Here is a 16539-nt window from a genome sequence, read left to right as displayed (position 1 = left end):
CTTTGGCAAGCTGTTGGGAAGCAACTAGCATCCCTTTTCACTCCATCATGAACCTAAAATTGTTGTATTTTAATATTCTGTGAGGTTTCCTCAAAAGCTTTATAGTTTGATATGAACCACGTGCATCAGGATCTTAAAAATATTAAAATATAGCATCGCGGTAAATCTGAAATGCAGGAATTAACAGCGGTCACATTTTATTACATTGTATTAAATCAATTCATGCTGGAATAAACAAATTTAAACCACACCTAATAGCACTGCTATGGCATGGCAACCCCCATGAAGTTAGATTGAATGAAAATAATGTGGTAAAATGTTTTCTAAGAGTTCAAAAAAGCAGATTGAGCAATTGTGCATTTGAAAAAAAGAAGGAAAATACTATTAAAAAAAGTAAAAAATAATCTGCACTCAAATATTAAATCCAGCACAGAGTTCCGTGTCTCAAAAGCACAACTGTTAGAAAAGTTGCTCATAAGAGAGTAAAATGACCGCAAAAAAGGTGAGTTTTCTTTTAAAAATGTTGTCTGCTAAGATGAGGTCAGGCAAAGGTCAGAGGGTTTTCACCAACGGTCCAGAGCTTCAGAGTGTCTGTGAGGTGAACCAGCGCTCCTGTCAGGGTTCAAACCACTCCAGATAAGCTGGGAGGCCGGGCTGAGAGCATCCCTTCTGCCAGAAAGAGTAAAGAACAAAAGAAGTCAGATGCAGCTGAAGTATACGTCCTGATACTGGTGTGTGTGGGTACACTTCAAAAAGGAGGCTGTTGTTTTAAACTTACTTTAAAAATTGCCTTCAAACATCATAATTGCTTTAATTGAAAAAACAGAACGACGTGATCGTCTGTGCTGAAAAAAGACCCGTCAGGGAAACTTTTAGCTGCAGACTGTGTCGTACGTGAGTTGTCCAGGTTTCACACTCTAAAATGGGTGGTTGGGGGTTCAGCTTCCACATTTATCACTGTTACCTGTGCCAGTTAAGGCCGGGGCCCCGGGTCTGGGGCTCCAGGTTATTTACACCAAACTAAAAATACACGCTGCTCTCTTGTTTCCCAAGGTGTCGGCCTCACCGCCTCAGTTAACGCTCTTGTTTACTCTAAAATCTCACCTGCTCTAATTCAGCTCCTTCTCTGCCCAGGATGTCATTATTTTAGGGTGGAACACGGCCGTCGTGGTAGACTACCAATTAATTATTCCATTAATATCCTCATATAACAAAAGTGTGAGCGGTTGGGCGTTCACCAATCACTTTTTAATTAGTTTTCCACATCCCACCAGGTTGTAATGAGATTTTTATCTTGAGTTTAAAGGACTCCACAACACTCAGCACACCACACCAAAAGAGCTTGAATTAGAGAACACAAAGTTGGTCACTGGACCTGGATGCGGGGCTCCCTGGTAGTCAACAAGGGCCTCTTCTCTGGATGTATAAATAGTTTCCAGGCGACCAGGAGCGAGGCACAGGAATGCTGGTAATGCAATGACAAGGCGTTTTCTGTCACCAGGCTCCATATCTCCTCGCACCTTCTTCGGGAATATGAAATTAGTCTGCAGAGTGGCTTCACCTCCCCGAAGCTGTGGCCATGCTGAGGTAACCTTAAATAAAAGAGAATGGAAAGGGGAAACGAAGAGTTAAAACTTTGCTTTATTGAGCGAAGATCAAAATTATTGAGATTGATTTGGGATGTGAACAGTCACCCAAACTGAAGCACTTCCACTGAGGTTGCTGAGTGGAGTATTTCTCAGTCTTCAGTCTTCCTTTTCTCTGTTGGGGCACCGGTGCCGCTTGTGTTGGGCACTGGTTGGACTGGACACTAGAGGGCAGCAAAGTCTAAAAGATTCAACACCATGCTGGGCTTCTTCTGCAAGTAGCCTCTATAGAGCTCCAGGGTGTCACAAACAATCTTTATAATCTATTAGTTTTAACATCTCATAAAAGCCAAATATGAACAATGCACACACACACACACACACACACAGCCTTGGACTTCTATCATTGTGAGGACTTCCATCAATATAACATAGTCACTCTAACCCTAATCATCATAACTGAACCCAAAACCCCAACCTTGACCTAAACCAAACACCAACCCCAAACTTAAACAACCCAACATTCAAACATTCATTTGAAGTTGTGAGAACCAGCCAAAAGGTCTTCACACCCCCAAAATGTCCTCACTCTCATAGTAAAAGGTATATTTTTGCATATTTTGGTCATGTATATGTATGTATGCATGCACAAGGTCACACCCTTTACCTGCATATCATCTTTTGCAACACAGTGTTCAGTGTAGACTGTCAACTGCGAGAACGTGCACGGATGTGTAAAACGTGCGTGTGCGTGGCACAGAGGTCGATTTACTAACGAACGAGCTGCTGAAACAAAGGAGGACGCTCCTCTTTCTGCTCCCTGCTGCACCAGTGCGCTGGTGCCAAGCTGGTGCCAACATTTTGCACGGCCACTCCGAGAGACATTCCTGGTGTTTCGGCGGTGGGTGTGGCCTCCTGAGGTCAGCCGCAATTTGTCTTGGTAAAAACAGAGCCCTGCAGTTCTGGGAGCCTGGTATTTCTCAGTGTGTCTTCATGTACTTTACACATTGCTCCATGCAGGGCTCTGCTTATAATGATGCATGTGTAGTGTTGGGATGTGCACGTTGTATCCTAGTGGGAAGCACTTTGCGCATTTCTGGAGTATGAGGTCATTTTGGCTTTTCTTCTTCCTCCTCCTGGATCAAGATTATTTGGTGATACATGAGAGGAGGAGCCACTGTAAGAGTGTCTATTTAGTGGTTGGAGAAAGCCTCTCTAAATAGTGTCATCTTGCTGGTGTTGGGGCTGGCTGGGCAGATCACTAACCTCCCCAGAATCACTCGATGACAGATTTCGTGTATTATTGTAGGAAACAGTTGACCAAGCCGGCGAAGGGTGGAGCTGGTTTAGAACAGATCACAGTTTCCTCTTTATCGCTGTTATCAGCAAACAGATAAGAAAATAGTCTCGACACTCATCTCTTACATGAAAACGCAGCGGTCAAATGAGCGCAGTGTAATTAAGATGGACATCAGACGCAGGCCAATCGTGCTGAAACAGGTTTTGAGGGTTAAAATGATGGATTTGGTCGTAAACTTCACACAAGCTGCTGTCACCAACGTCAGCGGCAGCAAACTTTCCAGCGCAGGGATTCAATACAGCAAATTAAATCTAAATTTTTCTGCACAATTTCATTTTATGCTAACTCGTTCTCTGCTATGTACAGCGCGTAGGCGCACGTGTTTCTGCAGTTTGATGGAATAACTAGAAAAAAAGCGAGTGCATTTAGCCTCACGGAGTGAGTAATCAGTTCAGACATAGACAAACGTTTTTGTGTCAGAGTTCATTTTTCTCGCTGACTTTTTTGGAGCGGCGTCGACTTCCCACACTTCCACACACAGAACGATGTGAGTTTGGCCCACAGGACCGGCCGGTGGCTGCAGAACCAGAGCTGGCAGTTACAGTAGGCCTCCCTCCTCTCTCAACCAGACTGAGTATGAGGTCATTGCAGGTGACCCGGTGCTGACTCATGACGCATGCTGGCTGTAACGCGGCGTGTTTGGCCTCTTTCAGGAAGAACATCATTTAAAAAATCTCCCCCCATGGGCTCATTTGATCTCTGCAGGAGGAGAGAGGAAACTGTTCTGGTATTTTTAATACCTACTTTTGCCGAGCGCTTAAGAAGCATGATGTCATTTTATATTTAAGCTCCAAATAATGAGCAGGGATGGATGGTGGGGTGGGGTGGGGGGTGCACTCATAGCTAAAATTAATACTTTGTGTGGACTATTTGATGGAAGCTTAACATTCCTGAAGTGTGAAAGCATTTCAGAGGGTGTAGCTGTAGCTGTGGACACTGTAGGAAGCTCTAACACGCTGCTGTGAGGTATTCACTTTGACGCATTATTGATCTCGCACCCTGCTGACAGCTCGGCTGCCTCCGAGGCTGCGTGATGCACCTGTGCACTGAAATCGTACATCGTGTTCGTCACTGGACCTGGAGAAAAAGATAAAATGAGCAGGAAGAATCTTTTTGTTCAGCTCACCTAATACGCGGATTCACCACTGTCAAACCTGACCACGCCCCCCCGCAGACGCCACGAATGCATCCAGTTAGATCTTCCAGAGAGACGCACGTCAACACTTTTCCTCAGCAGCGTGTTAAAGACGGCTGTGACGGACAGATCCGTCCTGTTTGGCCCGCTGCCGTTTCAGAGACAGAGTGTGAAGTTTCACCCAACACGGTGTGACTTTTCCTCCCTTCTGGCCTTACCGTCCATCCATCCATCTATCTATCTATCTATCTATATCTATCTATCTATCTATCTATCTATCTATCTATCTATCTATCTATCTATCTATCTATCTATCTATCTCTATCTATCTATCTATCTATCTATCTATCTATCTATCTATCTATCTATCTATCTATCTATCTATCTATCTATCTATCTCCATTTGTCTGTCTGTCTGTCTGGGTTGGGGGTCAGAGGTCACTGAAGGGTGTGTGGGGATGAGGCAGGTCTGTGGGGGAGAAAGGGGCCTGATGGTGGAGGCATTTGTGGCTCAGGATCGGGGCCGCTGATCGCTGACAGCAGTGTTTTAAAACCACATTTTTTGCGTGGCGACAGCAGCAGAGCAGCGGACGCATTTGTCTCTGTCCATGTCCCGCTGACGTTAGAGTCGAGGCAAGTACAAAAGGTTCAGGCAAGACCTTCCAAAGTGGACAAAGAGGTCAGAAAGAGTTAATGACCGAAGGGAGGCAGTGAAAGATGGGAGGGGACGGCGCTCTGTCAGGGGTTACATAAGCAGATCAGTGACAGTTGAAGAAGAGGAAGAGTCTCTTTAATATGAACCATGTCCGCCGTGGACAAAAGCAGCGATGGTGCAGGGCGGGGGGACGGTAATCTAAAACTACTTCAACAGGAGGATGTCTACAGGAAACACTGTAAATCCTGACCTCTGCTCTCTCATTGCTGGCTCCGTCGCCGTTCTACCGGCCCCGGCCGGCTGTGGACGCTCGGTGGTGCGTGAACGCTGCCTTCCTGTCGCATCACCACAGCTTGAATTACTCAAGCCTCACAACAAGTACCCCACCATAAACTCTGACCATTTCAAATAGAGCGTAGGAAATGCACAGTGATGCTGATGACAGGTTCCTGTTCCTGGAATGGTGTTTCGGGGCCCCCTCCCCCCCGGCTTCCCCCGTTCACCCGCTAAATGACTCTTCTGCTATTCATCATCCTCGGTCAGGCCTGGCCATCAGATCCAGCTTACAGTAATCTGCCTTTTGATGAGACGTTTCTGGCTGTTATTTCGCTGGATTCCTGCGCGCACGCCAAAGAGCCCTGTTTGATGTCGAGGCCGATTCAATTACAAACCGCCGCCGACATTCAAATGGTGGAATTTTAGTGCGTGTTTTTCAGCCGTGAGTGTGAAATCTGTGTAAGCGCGGCGCGTGCAAATCCGCCCGGGCATTAGCAGCGGGGATGCTTGTTTTACAAGCATGCAAGAGGTCAGACGGGGCTCATAACGACGAGCGAAGGCCCCGTCTTCTCATGTACATGTGGCGGGATAATAGCGGCGTGAAGCTTTTACACAGAAGGTCAGGAAAGAGCTTTGTCCCTCAGTCTCTCTCTGTCTGGTGGATATTGCCCAGCTCTTCCTTTTTTATGCTATTTTTAACTCCTGCTATCTTGGCACGGCTCACAGGGTTCATAAGCTAAAATAAAAGGCTGTAAACTGCGATGACACAGTTAAGGGCCTGATTCCAGCTGCTCCGTCACTGAAGCTCTTCATCTCTTTCAGTAAACCTTTGCTGGCAGACGACTTGCTGTAATTTGTTGTCTCTTAATTACAGGCTGCAGGTTTCAGGTATTAGCATCCACCTTCAGAGAGCCTTTGGTGGAGATTTGGCATGAAAATAGGGAAAGATGGTAGGGCTGTAATGAGAAACTGGTGTTTTGGTACCGATTTGTGGATAATGGAACTGGTTCACAGCCACACGCTTCATTTTGTCAAAAATCAGGGGGTACCTGAGCAACAAAGCGGACGCTGTGCACATATACAGCAGGGTTACTATAGAAACACAAACGGAGTCTTTACAATACTACAGGAGAGCAGTGTTGGAGGATTGGAGTGAAGTCGTAGAGGCGTGCAGCCAACCAGCTCTGTGTGGTTCAGCCACTGCATTAAACTCCATCTATCATTACGGAGTTATGATCCATACTAACAATTACACTTACACGGGGTCTGTCTCCGTTTGTAATTACCCAGTGGGAGGAAGATCGATGACTGTGGTTAGGAGAGAAAGAAGGTAGAGTTTTATTTTAAAGTGGGGGGATTTAACGCATTGATGTGACCACTTAGTTGGTGTGTGTCTGCAAGTAGACCTCTGAGCATCCTGCAGTGCTCACATTAATGCTCACTGATGGGTGAGTAAATGTGGGTAAAAATGGGTCAAAATGTGCCGAATCAGCGCCTCGCTGCTGAGATAACTGACCCCGTTGGCCCACGGTCAGTGTTGCCGTTTAAACATGTGAACACATTTATTTTATATTGGTGAAATGTTTATTATCACCTCCTTCTGGATGTTAGCGTTTGTTGGCTTTCACGCTGGATTTATTTGACATTTGGGAGGATACATCGTCCTGACTGTATGACATCATGAGAGGACAAACACTGTTTCTGTTTTCGTTAGTGTCCTTTGGTTTCCTTGGAAATGACCCTCATTAATATGATGATGTCAGCCGACCCTTGAAGGACCTTCGGCACTGGAATAATGTGGACAAATGAGTGTCTGACTGAAAGGCGTGAATGTTCCAAGCTCAAGCTTGTTGGTGTTAATTTTAGGGCCATAAAATTACTCAAGTCAAAGTCCTAAAGAAGCTGAAATGTGCTTAAGAATCTATAATATCGGATTAATCTGTTCTCAGTAGTGACAACGAGGCATAAGTGATACAAAAGTGACAGGAAACAAGCAGATTATTGCTATTTTTTCCTTAAGTGCTAACACATGCCCCCTAGCTAGAAGCGCTGCTCAAATGCTGATTTCTTGGCCCAAACAACAGATGTAAATATGTGCGACTGTGGGTGGCATGTTGCTACGGTGGTTAGCTCAGTCCCCTCATAGTAGGAAGATTCTGGCTTCATTTCCAGCTCGCGCCTCCGTGAGGTTCTTCGGGGATTCCCGTTTTTTTCCCACAGGCCAAAAAACACGAGCGTTTAGTTGATGGGAGACGTTAAATGTAAATGCTACGCGTGTCCTGAGGGGGACTGGTGAGGCGTCCATGCTGTGGTCCAAGCTTCTCACCCAATGACTGCTGGGATAGACTGCCCCCCCTCCCCAAGATTAGAAATAGTTGTCAGTTAACAGAAAATAGATGGATGATTGCTATTATCTGACCGTCACTATAGTCTGAACCTGATAACATCTCTCTCACACACACTCCAACACTCACACACATTCACACACTTTTAACGAACTTCTCAGCAAGCTGTCTTCTTGTTGTGGTGGGTTTTTTAAACGCCACAACAACTCGTCAGTCACACAAACATATGCATACAATTAAATAAAATCTTTCCTCGTCGTCATCAAGATTTTTACAGACAACAATTTGTGGAACCTTCATGTCATTATTGGCGAAAATGGCAGATGATGCATGTGTTTTTTTCCCCCTCCGCAAACCAAAGGATTTGAATGCAAGAGTTGCCTGATTACAGTGTTTCTAGTGCTGGGACGAGATGTTGTTAGCTGCACCGCGTCCAGGCCTGGTAACAAGCCCCGCAAATAATCCCGTCTGCCTCATCCCCAGTGGTCCTCAGGCCTCTCACTGGCAGGGACCAAAATATCGCTGCATCTGTGCGCTGTAAAGCCCGAACGGAGCCCCTGCAGAGAGGGAATCAAACCACACCCTCTGGTTCTGCTGTGGACTCCGCATCAGGAACCGTCTCTAAATAAACCGCAAATACCAGATTTATGTATGCTGACCTATGTGAATTTGTCCCGTCTGGGATTTTCATATGCTCAGTCTGTGTGTGTGTGTGTGTGTGTGTGGGGGGGGGGGGGGGCAGTCACAGTAGCCACAACCATTTGTCTTGCCAGGTGCTACGAGCTCAAAATGGCCTATTTAGATCCTGACTTAAGCGAGCTATTTTTGTAGGGGCCTAACTGGGCTTTTAAAGCGGCCCACTTGCTTCTGGCATGTGGGATTTATTAAGTATGTGCCAGCATGTTTAGTGTGCTCCCTCTTTGTGTCCAACCAGAGTACCTACTGTTGCACCTCTCTCATTATTCCCCCCCCGGCAGCCGGGGGCCAGTGGCCCCGGGCTACAGCACACCGTGGTCTAACTGGACCCATACAGGAACAGAAAAGGGGACGTTTATTCCACCTGTTATGTTGGAGTCTGCAAGGACAGAAACAGCCTCCTTGGTTTGTTTTAAAGCCCTCAAAATGCATCAAAATAGAGGTTGTTTACCTGTTTTCTGCCATGACGCGGCGGGTTTTGGGTTCATCCTTCCTGTGCAAGAGAGGAACAAATACGGAGACAATACACACGACCACAAAAATGATGTGAATGCGTTCGGTGTGGGCGACATCACAGCAGTTTAGGCCTCTGAGAAAGCTCTTAAATGTGATGTTTTTCCCCTGCTCTTCTGTCTTGAGTGGAATTTGGCTGTTTGGGGTTGCTCCCTCCCTCTCTCCCTCCGCCGTCCATGCATGGCGTGACTCAGACTGGCAGTCCTGGTGTGAGAGTGTCAGTGGCTCCAGTCTGTGTCATGCTGTCAGCAGGACACACTCTGAGTGTCTTAGTCCAAAACTGAAACCAAGGGAATCAGCCAAAAACCTTCACCTGCCCTGGAAGAGCGCAGCCTACATAAGTCAGGTACAGAGGAGCCTTTTTTAATTTTGCTTATATAGTTGGGAAATAGCTTTGATGTGAGGTGTTTTACTGTAAAAAGTTTGCGATCTGCTGCCGTAATGGAGATTAGAAGATTAATTATCGAGCGAGAGTCCAGTCATACGGCTGAGATCACACCGAGCTTTTCGGGATTAGGCTTCCCGGCATTTGGAGCAGCGGTCCGCCGCTGATACTGTAGAATCTTTGACGTTTGTCTTTTTAAAGGGAAACCAAATGTGAGTGAGATGAAAGTGAATGAGTTGATCTTGCAACTCAGAATTCTAGCGATTTCAACATGTGTGTGTGTGTGTGTGTGTGTGTGTGTGTGTGTGTGTGTGTGGTGTGTGTGTGTGTGTGTGTGTGTGTGTGTGTGTGTGTGTGTGTGTGTGTGTACAGTGGAGGCATCCCCATAGGTGCAGAGGTGTGTCCACTTGTAGCCCAGCTGCTGTCTATGTCTGTCATTTTACTATTTAAGATGTCTTTGTTCTATTTATGTCCCCCAACCCTCTCTCGCTCTCTCTTTCTCACACACACACACACACACACACACACACACACACACAACACACACACACACACACACACACACACACAGACACACACAAATTTAAAATGAACATATAACACCACCACAGAAGAAGTTACAACCTTCTCCATCTCCACTCACCTCACCGATCTCCCTGGATTCACCACTGAAGAGTCCGTTGTCGGATAAATGCCATTCCGACATGGATTCAGGGTGCTTCCGGTCACATCTTTGACTGTCATCCGCAGCTGTCCGCTGTCCAGAATGTTCCGCTGAACTGTGACCCCGGCGTTCGAACAGAGCCCGGTCTCCAGATGGTCTCTGCTCCTCTGGCTGCCTCCACTTCTGTTGCATGAACAGGAGGAACGCTTCAACTTTATCCCGGGGTTGTTCATAGTTCTTTTTCTCAGGGCGACCATTTAGGTCATATAAAGCAAAGTAGGATTTGAAATGATCATTTCAGTGTGGAAATAGTGTTCTAGGAGTTTGGCTGCAGACTCTTTAAAGTCCGTTCTCATGGCTGCAGCTGGCTCTGGACATTTTTTTTTCAAGTTTTTGTTTATTTTCCCCAGTTGTTAGCGTGCACCAGTCGATAATTTTGCTTCAACAGCCTCTTAACACGCACAGAAGAACCAACACTTCAGATGCAATATTTCAGTGTCCCATTGTTTAAAACATTACACTCAGCATCAGATTTTCTTCTTTTAATTAATCTTCTATTAACCATTTCCAGTAATCTCGAGCTGAGTCCACGTCTTTAGACTGCGAAGGCAAACCCAGGCAGGTCAACAGAGCTCTCCTCTGGTTGTGTGCCAAGTGTGCTCGCCACTGCATAAAAAATCAAGAAAAAAGTAACAGAAGACTCACAAAAAATGCACAAGAAACTCAGAGAGACACAACAACAGCACTAAACTAAACAACACAACATTTATTAAACCTTAAACTGTGTATTGCCAAAGATTGTGGGTGAGGCATTGATAGAGAGATAAAACTTCCTGGATTTTATTTTAACCTTTGTTTTTTGGTTTATCGCTGCCATAATAGCCTGCAGGGAATTGTGTAGCCGGTTAACATCATTAGCAATCATGCAACACGCTAACATCTAGCTGAGGCCTCGTGGAGGTCCTTGAATGTTTCATCGTTAGAAAGAACCAACACGTAAACCCAAACCAGCTCAAATTAAAAGTCCCCATGTCATTTGGACTGAAAATGCAACTTCTTGTTTCCAGGTTTCATCTTTTTGACATGACACGATCAGCATATTAACATTTAAAAACCTGCAAATGATCAACAGTGTATAAATATCGTTATTTCTGTACATTGACTAACATATTTTAATCACTGGTCTAGGAAAGAGACGTGTGGTCATATGCAAAGTTGCTATAATAAAGGGGTCTGTGGGTGGAATAAATGCTTTAGCATCACTGGTGAATTTGTAGTGTTTTCACTGTTTCTTGTGTTGATCAACTCACTCGGCATCTGTGGGGAAACCCGACCGGCTTTCTCATCGTGGCTTTGCAGAATTATGAGACTTCTGTGTCGTGGGTGAGAACGTCGTGACGTCCCAGTCGAGCTCTGCTAAAGTTTGTCATTAAGCTTCGCTGCCGCACTTCAAGTCCAGTAGCTTTTTGGTCGACGTCGGGTAAACTCGCCAGCTACGCCAGAAACATGCTAATCTGGCCCCTCCTCGTAGTCCGGATCGATCGCTGCCTGATTGGCAGTTATGTCGAGGTCAGAGTTAGAACTGCGTCGTCCTTCCTTCTCTCTCAGCTCTGCACTTTGGCCTCGGCTGCTTTGGGTTTGTGGTGAAACTGAGCTTGACTTGAGAAAATTTTTTCCATCAACAGCAGCAAATAACATCAGGGTCAGGCGAGGAGAGTGCGGCCCTGGGCAAGAAACGCCGAGGCCGGGCTAGCGGGGAGAACAATGGCCCTTTCTGTGGAATGTATGCACGAACAGGTTCGCACAGGGGTCCCTTGGTGAATGTAAAGAGCACCATCTGGCATCAGCTGGCTTAAATGTTGTATTTATAGATGGTATCCATATCTGGTGGACCGGTGAAGTCCTGTTGGTCATCTTGAAGCTAGTTTGCATGTGTGGTTTTTGTGCTAAGAGGAAAATGAGTGTTGGGTTCTGGGAACACTGCGCTTTCATCCAGAACTGCAGCTCAAACACAACCCGGTTCCCCTCCAAACAAGACTTTTGATGGTTTCTGGTCCTTGATTCATGTTTATGCTGCTCACCACGTTGAGCCCATTCCACAGAAAGAGAGGTGATTAAAGGAACATTACTGTCTGATTCTAAATGAGTTTAGTCAGTCATTATGGGTAATGGCTGATCATTACGGCTGATTGATAAAGGCTTTTATTGCTGTGGTGGTTTGTGCTTCCTAGTCCCGCTCAGTCAACCCTCAGGAGAGCCACGGAGAACCTGCTCCATCAAATTTCCACCCCAAACAAATTTCCATTTTCATTTATTACTCTCACTGGGAAGATGAGTCTCCGTGTCATCCCAGAATCAGGTCTTTGTGCCACAACAGATGGAAAAATACTCCAAAGATATCGTCTTTCTTTTCCAAAAAAAAAAAAAAGACAGCATGACTGATGACTGTCTGGATTATAAATTTATCTTTTTGGGTTTTGTTCACATGATACTGCAGGGAAACAGTATTTTCTTTAGTCGGGATCTGGACAGATTCAGGCCACGCTGTGAAAAGTATATCCCTCTGTCTCCGTTCACTATAGCTACGCTAACAAAACACACACTTCCAGTTGCACAATAGTCATTAGTTGAATGATGTCATGTGTGACAGTAATCCCTTTTTCTGCTTTGAGGCTGCTCAAACATCCAACATCTAGCGTAAATCATTGTGATAATACGCTGATGAATACAGTGAGACTTAAAAGAGCTGGTTTAAGTGGGTCTAAATCAGAATCATTCTAATTACACTCACTATTGCTTAGGTTTGAGCTTTGAATGTTATTTTAATGGAGCATTTTTGCACCACTGTGGCAGCAGCTACTTCAATAACAGCACCAGCATGACTGACAGTCAGAATGCTAAAAGCTAAAATGCTAACAATGGATCTTCTGTGACTGCTCGGACAGACTGAAGCCTCCGCTGAGACGGTCTTTCTTTGGTAAAACAGATATTTTACTTTCTCACCTGCCTTAACTTTACATCGGTGGACTTGAAAATAAATAAAACCACTTTTCCATGATGTCATCCGCCTTTTTGAGTCGTCTTTTCTCGTTTTGACCGCGATCCTGACAGACTCATTTTGAAACCGCCTCGGCCTTCAGACCAATCACCTCTCTGCTGGTGATGGGCTGCCGTCAGCTCAGAGTTTTGCAGTCACGTAGCGCGGGGTCCTTGAGTGGCCCCCACCCCCCCACTGTCTGGATAAGTCTTTGATAGCTGCTGGCATGCTCGCCAACAACTCTCGACCTCTGACCCTCTGAGCGAGGATGAGGTCTCCTCTCTCTCCCTCACAGCTGTTCATTATCTCCATGTCACAAACTTTTCTCCTGCCGTGGCACACGCCAGAGTCTGTCTGCGTGCCTGCCCGCCAACTTTCCGTTGTTTCATTCCGCCACGCGATAACAGAGAGGAAGTCCCCCGGGGAGATTACATGCCTGTTCCACCTGTCTCTGCCGCTGATTCATGACTCGCTGTCATTCCTGACAGCCAACGAGCGTTACATTTTCTCCTGCTTCACCCGCCCTGACTCACAGCCACTTTCACCCTCCGTCTGCGCTCGCCCCCCCACTCAGGCGCGGATGCTGCTGTATGAGGAGGCGTCTAGAGGTGTCGGCTGATGAGCGACTCTCTGACCGACATTCTGAGGTGCGCAGTTGCTAATTGGCTGATAATTAAAAACGTTGATATTTGCTTTTGGGACCCCGTGAATTCCTGGAAGGACCGCTTTGTTTTTTACAGCTCTCTGTTCTGGGTGAGGTGGCAGCTGTTATTAGAGTGGTAATAAGCTGCTAGGGAGCGTGGGTATTTTCATTTCATGAGCCATAACGTAGGGGAGGGTTAGGCCCTCTGGGAGGTGGCGCGGGGTCTCTCAGGATGCCTGCCCGAACACACACACCTCTGACTGGAAAGAGGAAAAGGGTGTGCGTTTCCCGTAGCGCGGCGTCCCCCTGCTGCCCCAGGCTGGCAAACGTTTCTCAGACGTACCCAAAGGAGAAGGTGTGTGAATTCATGGATGTTACGCAGGCAAAAATTGGTCCTGGGCAGGTCCGATGAGGCCAGTTTCAAATCTCGGCCTCGCTGCCTCTCACTGCCTCCGTTGTATTAATAAATAAAGCTGCACATATTTGGAGGAATTTGGAATGGCAGCGATCCGCTAAAGTGCCAAATCTGCCTCTTCTTCTAGGTGGTTCTGCGAAGGCCGAGAGCTGCACAACTCTCCCGACATCCAGATCTCCAGTGATGGTGTCCTGCACACGCTGGTGATCAGCGAAGCCTTCGAGGACGACACGGGACGCTACACCTGCATAGCCTCCAACTGCCTGGGGGCCGACAACACGTCTGCTGAGGTTTACATCGAAGGTCCGGTCTTTTTTTGGTTTCTGCAGAGCTTCATCTGCACAGCAGATCCAAATTTTTGGTTTGAAATGGGATCCGTATGTTTGTATCATTCCTACAGGAGCGTCATCATCAGATTCAGACGGAGAGGGCGCTGCGTCCCACCTGAGATCCGGAACCATGCCTCAGTATGTATGTTTTAACCTGATCTTATTACCTCGGTCAACTTTTGACCCCTGATCGGGTTAACTGAGACCTGTCAGGTCTGGTGTCTTTAACTGGGCCCTTAAAAGGCCCTTAAAGAGCCCTAACACAAACCAGTGCACAGGTCACGCTCCTAATGAGAGGTGCGGGAGGTCGGCATGGAAACCCAGCCAGGATTGTCCTGTATTCCAAACCTTCTCTGAGGTTGAGAGTCTGTAGAGCTCCAGATGTCTTTGTTTAACTTCTAGCTGTTACAAAAGAGGCCGTATGTATTTATGTATCATTAAAATTGCTGTTTTCTTCCCGTCCGCAGTCCTCGGCAGTTGTCTCACAGAAAAATCTGGAACACATAAATGTTTATAGTTATATCGACTTGGGCTGAAACATGGACGGTTCAAAATGTTCAAACATTTCTGCATTTAATCCATTTAGAGAACTCTCCTCGTTTATGCGCTTCCCCTGTGCTCCAAACATTTTTCATCTGTATCTTTTGTATAAATCTGCTTCTGCCGGTCTTGCTTCCTGATTCCCTCTTTTGTGTACACCAGGATGACTGATATCATCTAAATGGCTGGAAAGACAATTTTCCTTGATTTGGACATCACATTTGGAATAAATGCATGTCATGTGGTCAAGCCGCGTTCCTCAAATTGCACCGCCTTTGCTTTTGGACCATTCTAGAGTTCAGAAGAAGACCACATCGATGTCCCTGACCATCCGCTCGTCCTCGCCTAAGACCCCCGAAGCCCTTCCTCATCGCTCCACCCTGGTCCAGGCGCTGTCTCAACCGTCGCCGAGGGTAAGACATCAGCCTAAAGGCTCTACACGCAAATGTCTCCGACCCCTGAATGGAATGTTCCTGTGCTCCAGATGCAGAGCCCCGTGTCGTCCCTGTACGCCGGCGAGGTGTCAGGCCCCCCCATATTCACCAAGGTCAGTCTGAGCACGTGTGACCGCACGTTTTGCACAAGTCTTCCTTTGGAAAATCCCATGTCACATCGATCCTTTCACGGGAGTAATGTTTGAGCTTGGATACGTTCTGCTTTTTCTCCTGCTTTCATTCTGGTTTCGTGTTTTGTGGTTAACTCTAATAAAAGATTTTTCCAGCCGCGGTGCGGAGATTCGCTTCCATTTGGCTTTTAAAACATCAGGCAAAAAAAAAGAAAAAAAAAAAGATGGGCTGTTCTGATGTTGGAAAGGGAGACTTTAGTTTGTGTTTGATGGTTTTGAATTAAAGACTGTCTCCGGTCCTCCAGTTAGTTCATACAGACTCCACAAAACCATGTTTTCATGGAAATGCTCACGAAGGGCATGGTGCCACTTTTAAATGCTTTTCGCTCTGCTATTGAGATCTCCTCTCACTTAGAAACGAGCAGACTTGCAGACCGTCGTCCCCCAGTGCTGCGCTAAGAATCCCGTACACGTGTAGCCTGTGCACGTCCCATAATAACAGCATTCAGGCCTGCGGCTTTCAGCGGTGGAGGTCAGATAGAACAAGCGTCATGAGCACCTCCTCCCCCCAGCTCAGACTCCCCAGCTCCCCCCAGGCTGTGAGTCTTGTGCCGGCAGGACTCAGGCAGGCTGAGGCAGCCCACAAGGGTCACATCTCTCTCACTCTCATTCAGCCGGTCGGGACCTTAAATCATTTTCTGTTTTATTTCAAAAGGACATTTGTTTCTCGTCACCTCCTCCCACCACCGGGCGGCTTTTAAAAACTTTAATCGCCTGGCTGAGGACGGTCGCCCCTGTTGAAGTCAGTGCTGTGGTATCACCTGTACAACACACACAGCCTTTACATTCCTCTAAAGGAGAAGCTGGGGTAATTAATGCTGATGCTGAGTGCACGTGTTGATGGACCCGTGTCCTGTTATCTAACACACGGCCCAGCGCTGACAGAAGCCCGTCCACCAGCCTCTGTGGTCGTATTTATGCACCACCATAGGCTGGATGGAAGCAGGTGCCTCCACTGGTGTTCAAGGAGAAATCCTGCAAAAAAAGAAAGACAAAATTCACTGTTTGCAAATAGAAGGTGAGCGATTTGATCAAGATCTGCTAACAGAAAACACATGAGAGAAATAAACACGCTGACGTTGGACCAAGACAGTGAGCTTGACAAATTCTTTTAAATGCATCCCAGAGGTGAGTTGTCAGGGCTGGCGAGGAGACGTCTCAACCATGCGTTATGTTTGACAGCCTGTCAAATTTCACCTTTAACCTTTCCAAATATTTAGCAGCTGATTTCATTTGGTAGCATTCGTTGGGGGAAAAAGCCCGTTTTGCAAAACAGGTGGTCGTCTAGAGCTGAAAGACCTGGACACTGGAACAGTCGGATTCATGATTTGTGAT

At 46.5% G+C, this 16539-nt stretch overlaps 1 protein-coding gene and 1 long non-coding RNA gene across 5 annotated transcripts in view; one reads left to right on the top strand and one right to left on the bottom strand.

Moving 5' to 3' along the window:
- Nucleotides 1-16539, top strand: part of palld (palladin, cytoskeletal associated protein) — a 39190-nt gene that overhangs the window by 2404 nt on the left and 20247 nt on the right. For 2 of the 3 annotated variants that reach the window (XM_057037823.1, XM_057037822.1), the window contains exons 3-6: nt 13838-14013; nt 14111-14177; nt 14875-14992; nt 15064-15126. In XM_057037823.1, the coding sequence (XP_056893803.1) occupies nt 13838-14013; nt 14111-14177; nt 14875-14992; nt 15064-15126 (424 nt within the window). Of the gene's footprint in view, nt 1-8759; nt 8913-13837; nt 14014-14110; nt 14178-14874; nt 14993-15063; nt 15127-16539 lie in introns of those variants that run through there. The other variant, XM_057037824.1, reaches the window with a different exon arrangement.
- On the bottom strand, nt 2-4287 carry LOC130528447 (uncharacterized). 2 transcript variants are annotated; one of them, XR_008951298.1, is made up of 4 exons: nt 3387-4287; nt 1695-3077; nt 1376-1592; nt 2-669 (listed from the first exon to the last, which is right to left on the bottom strand). It is a non-coding gene; the product is annotated as an uncharacterized LOC130528447 (long non-coding RNA). The 2 variants fall into 2 exon arrangements; XR_008951297.1 differs by having other exon boundaries at nt 1695-4287.

This window comes from Takifugu flavidus, chromosome 7, assembly GCF_003711565.1.
Source record: "Takifugu flavidus isolate HTHZ2018 chromosome 7, ASM371156v2, whole genome shotgun sequence".
NCBI classification, from domain to species: domain Eukaryota; kingdom Metazoa; phylum Chordata; class Actinopteri; order Tetraodontiformes; family Tetraodontidae; genus Takifugu; species Takifugu flavidus.
This window is presented reverse-complemented; position numbering and strand designations above follow the sequence as displayed.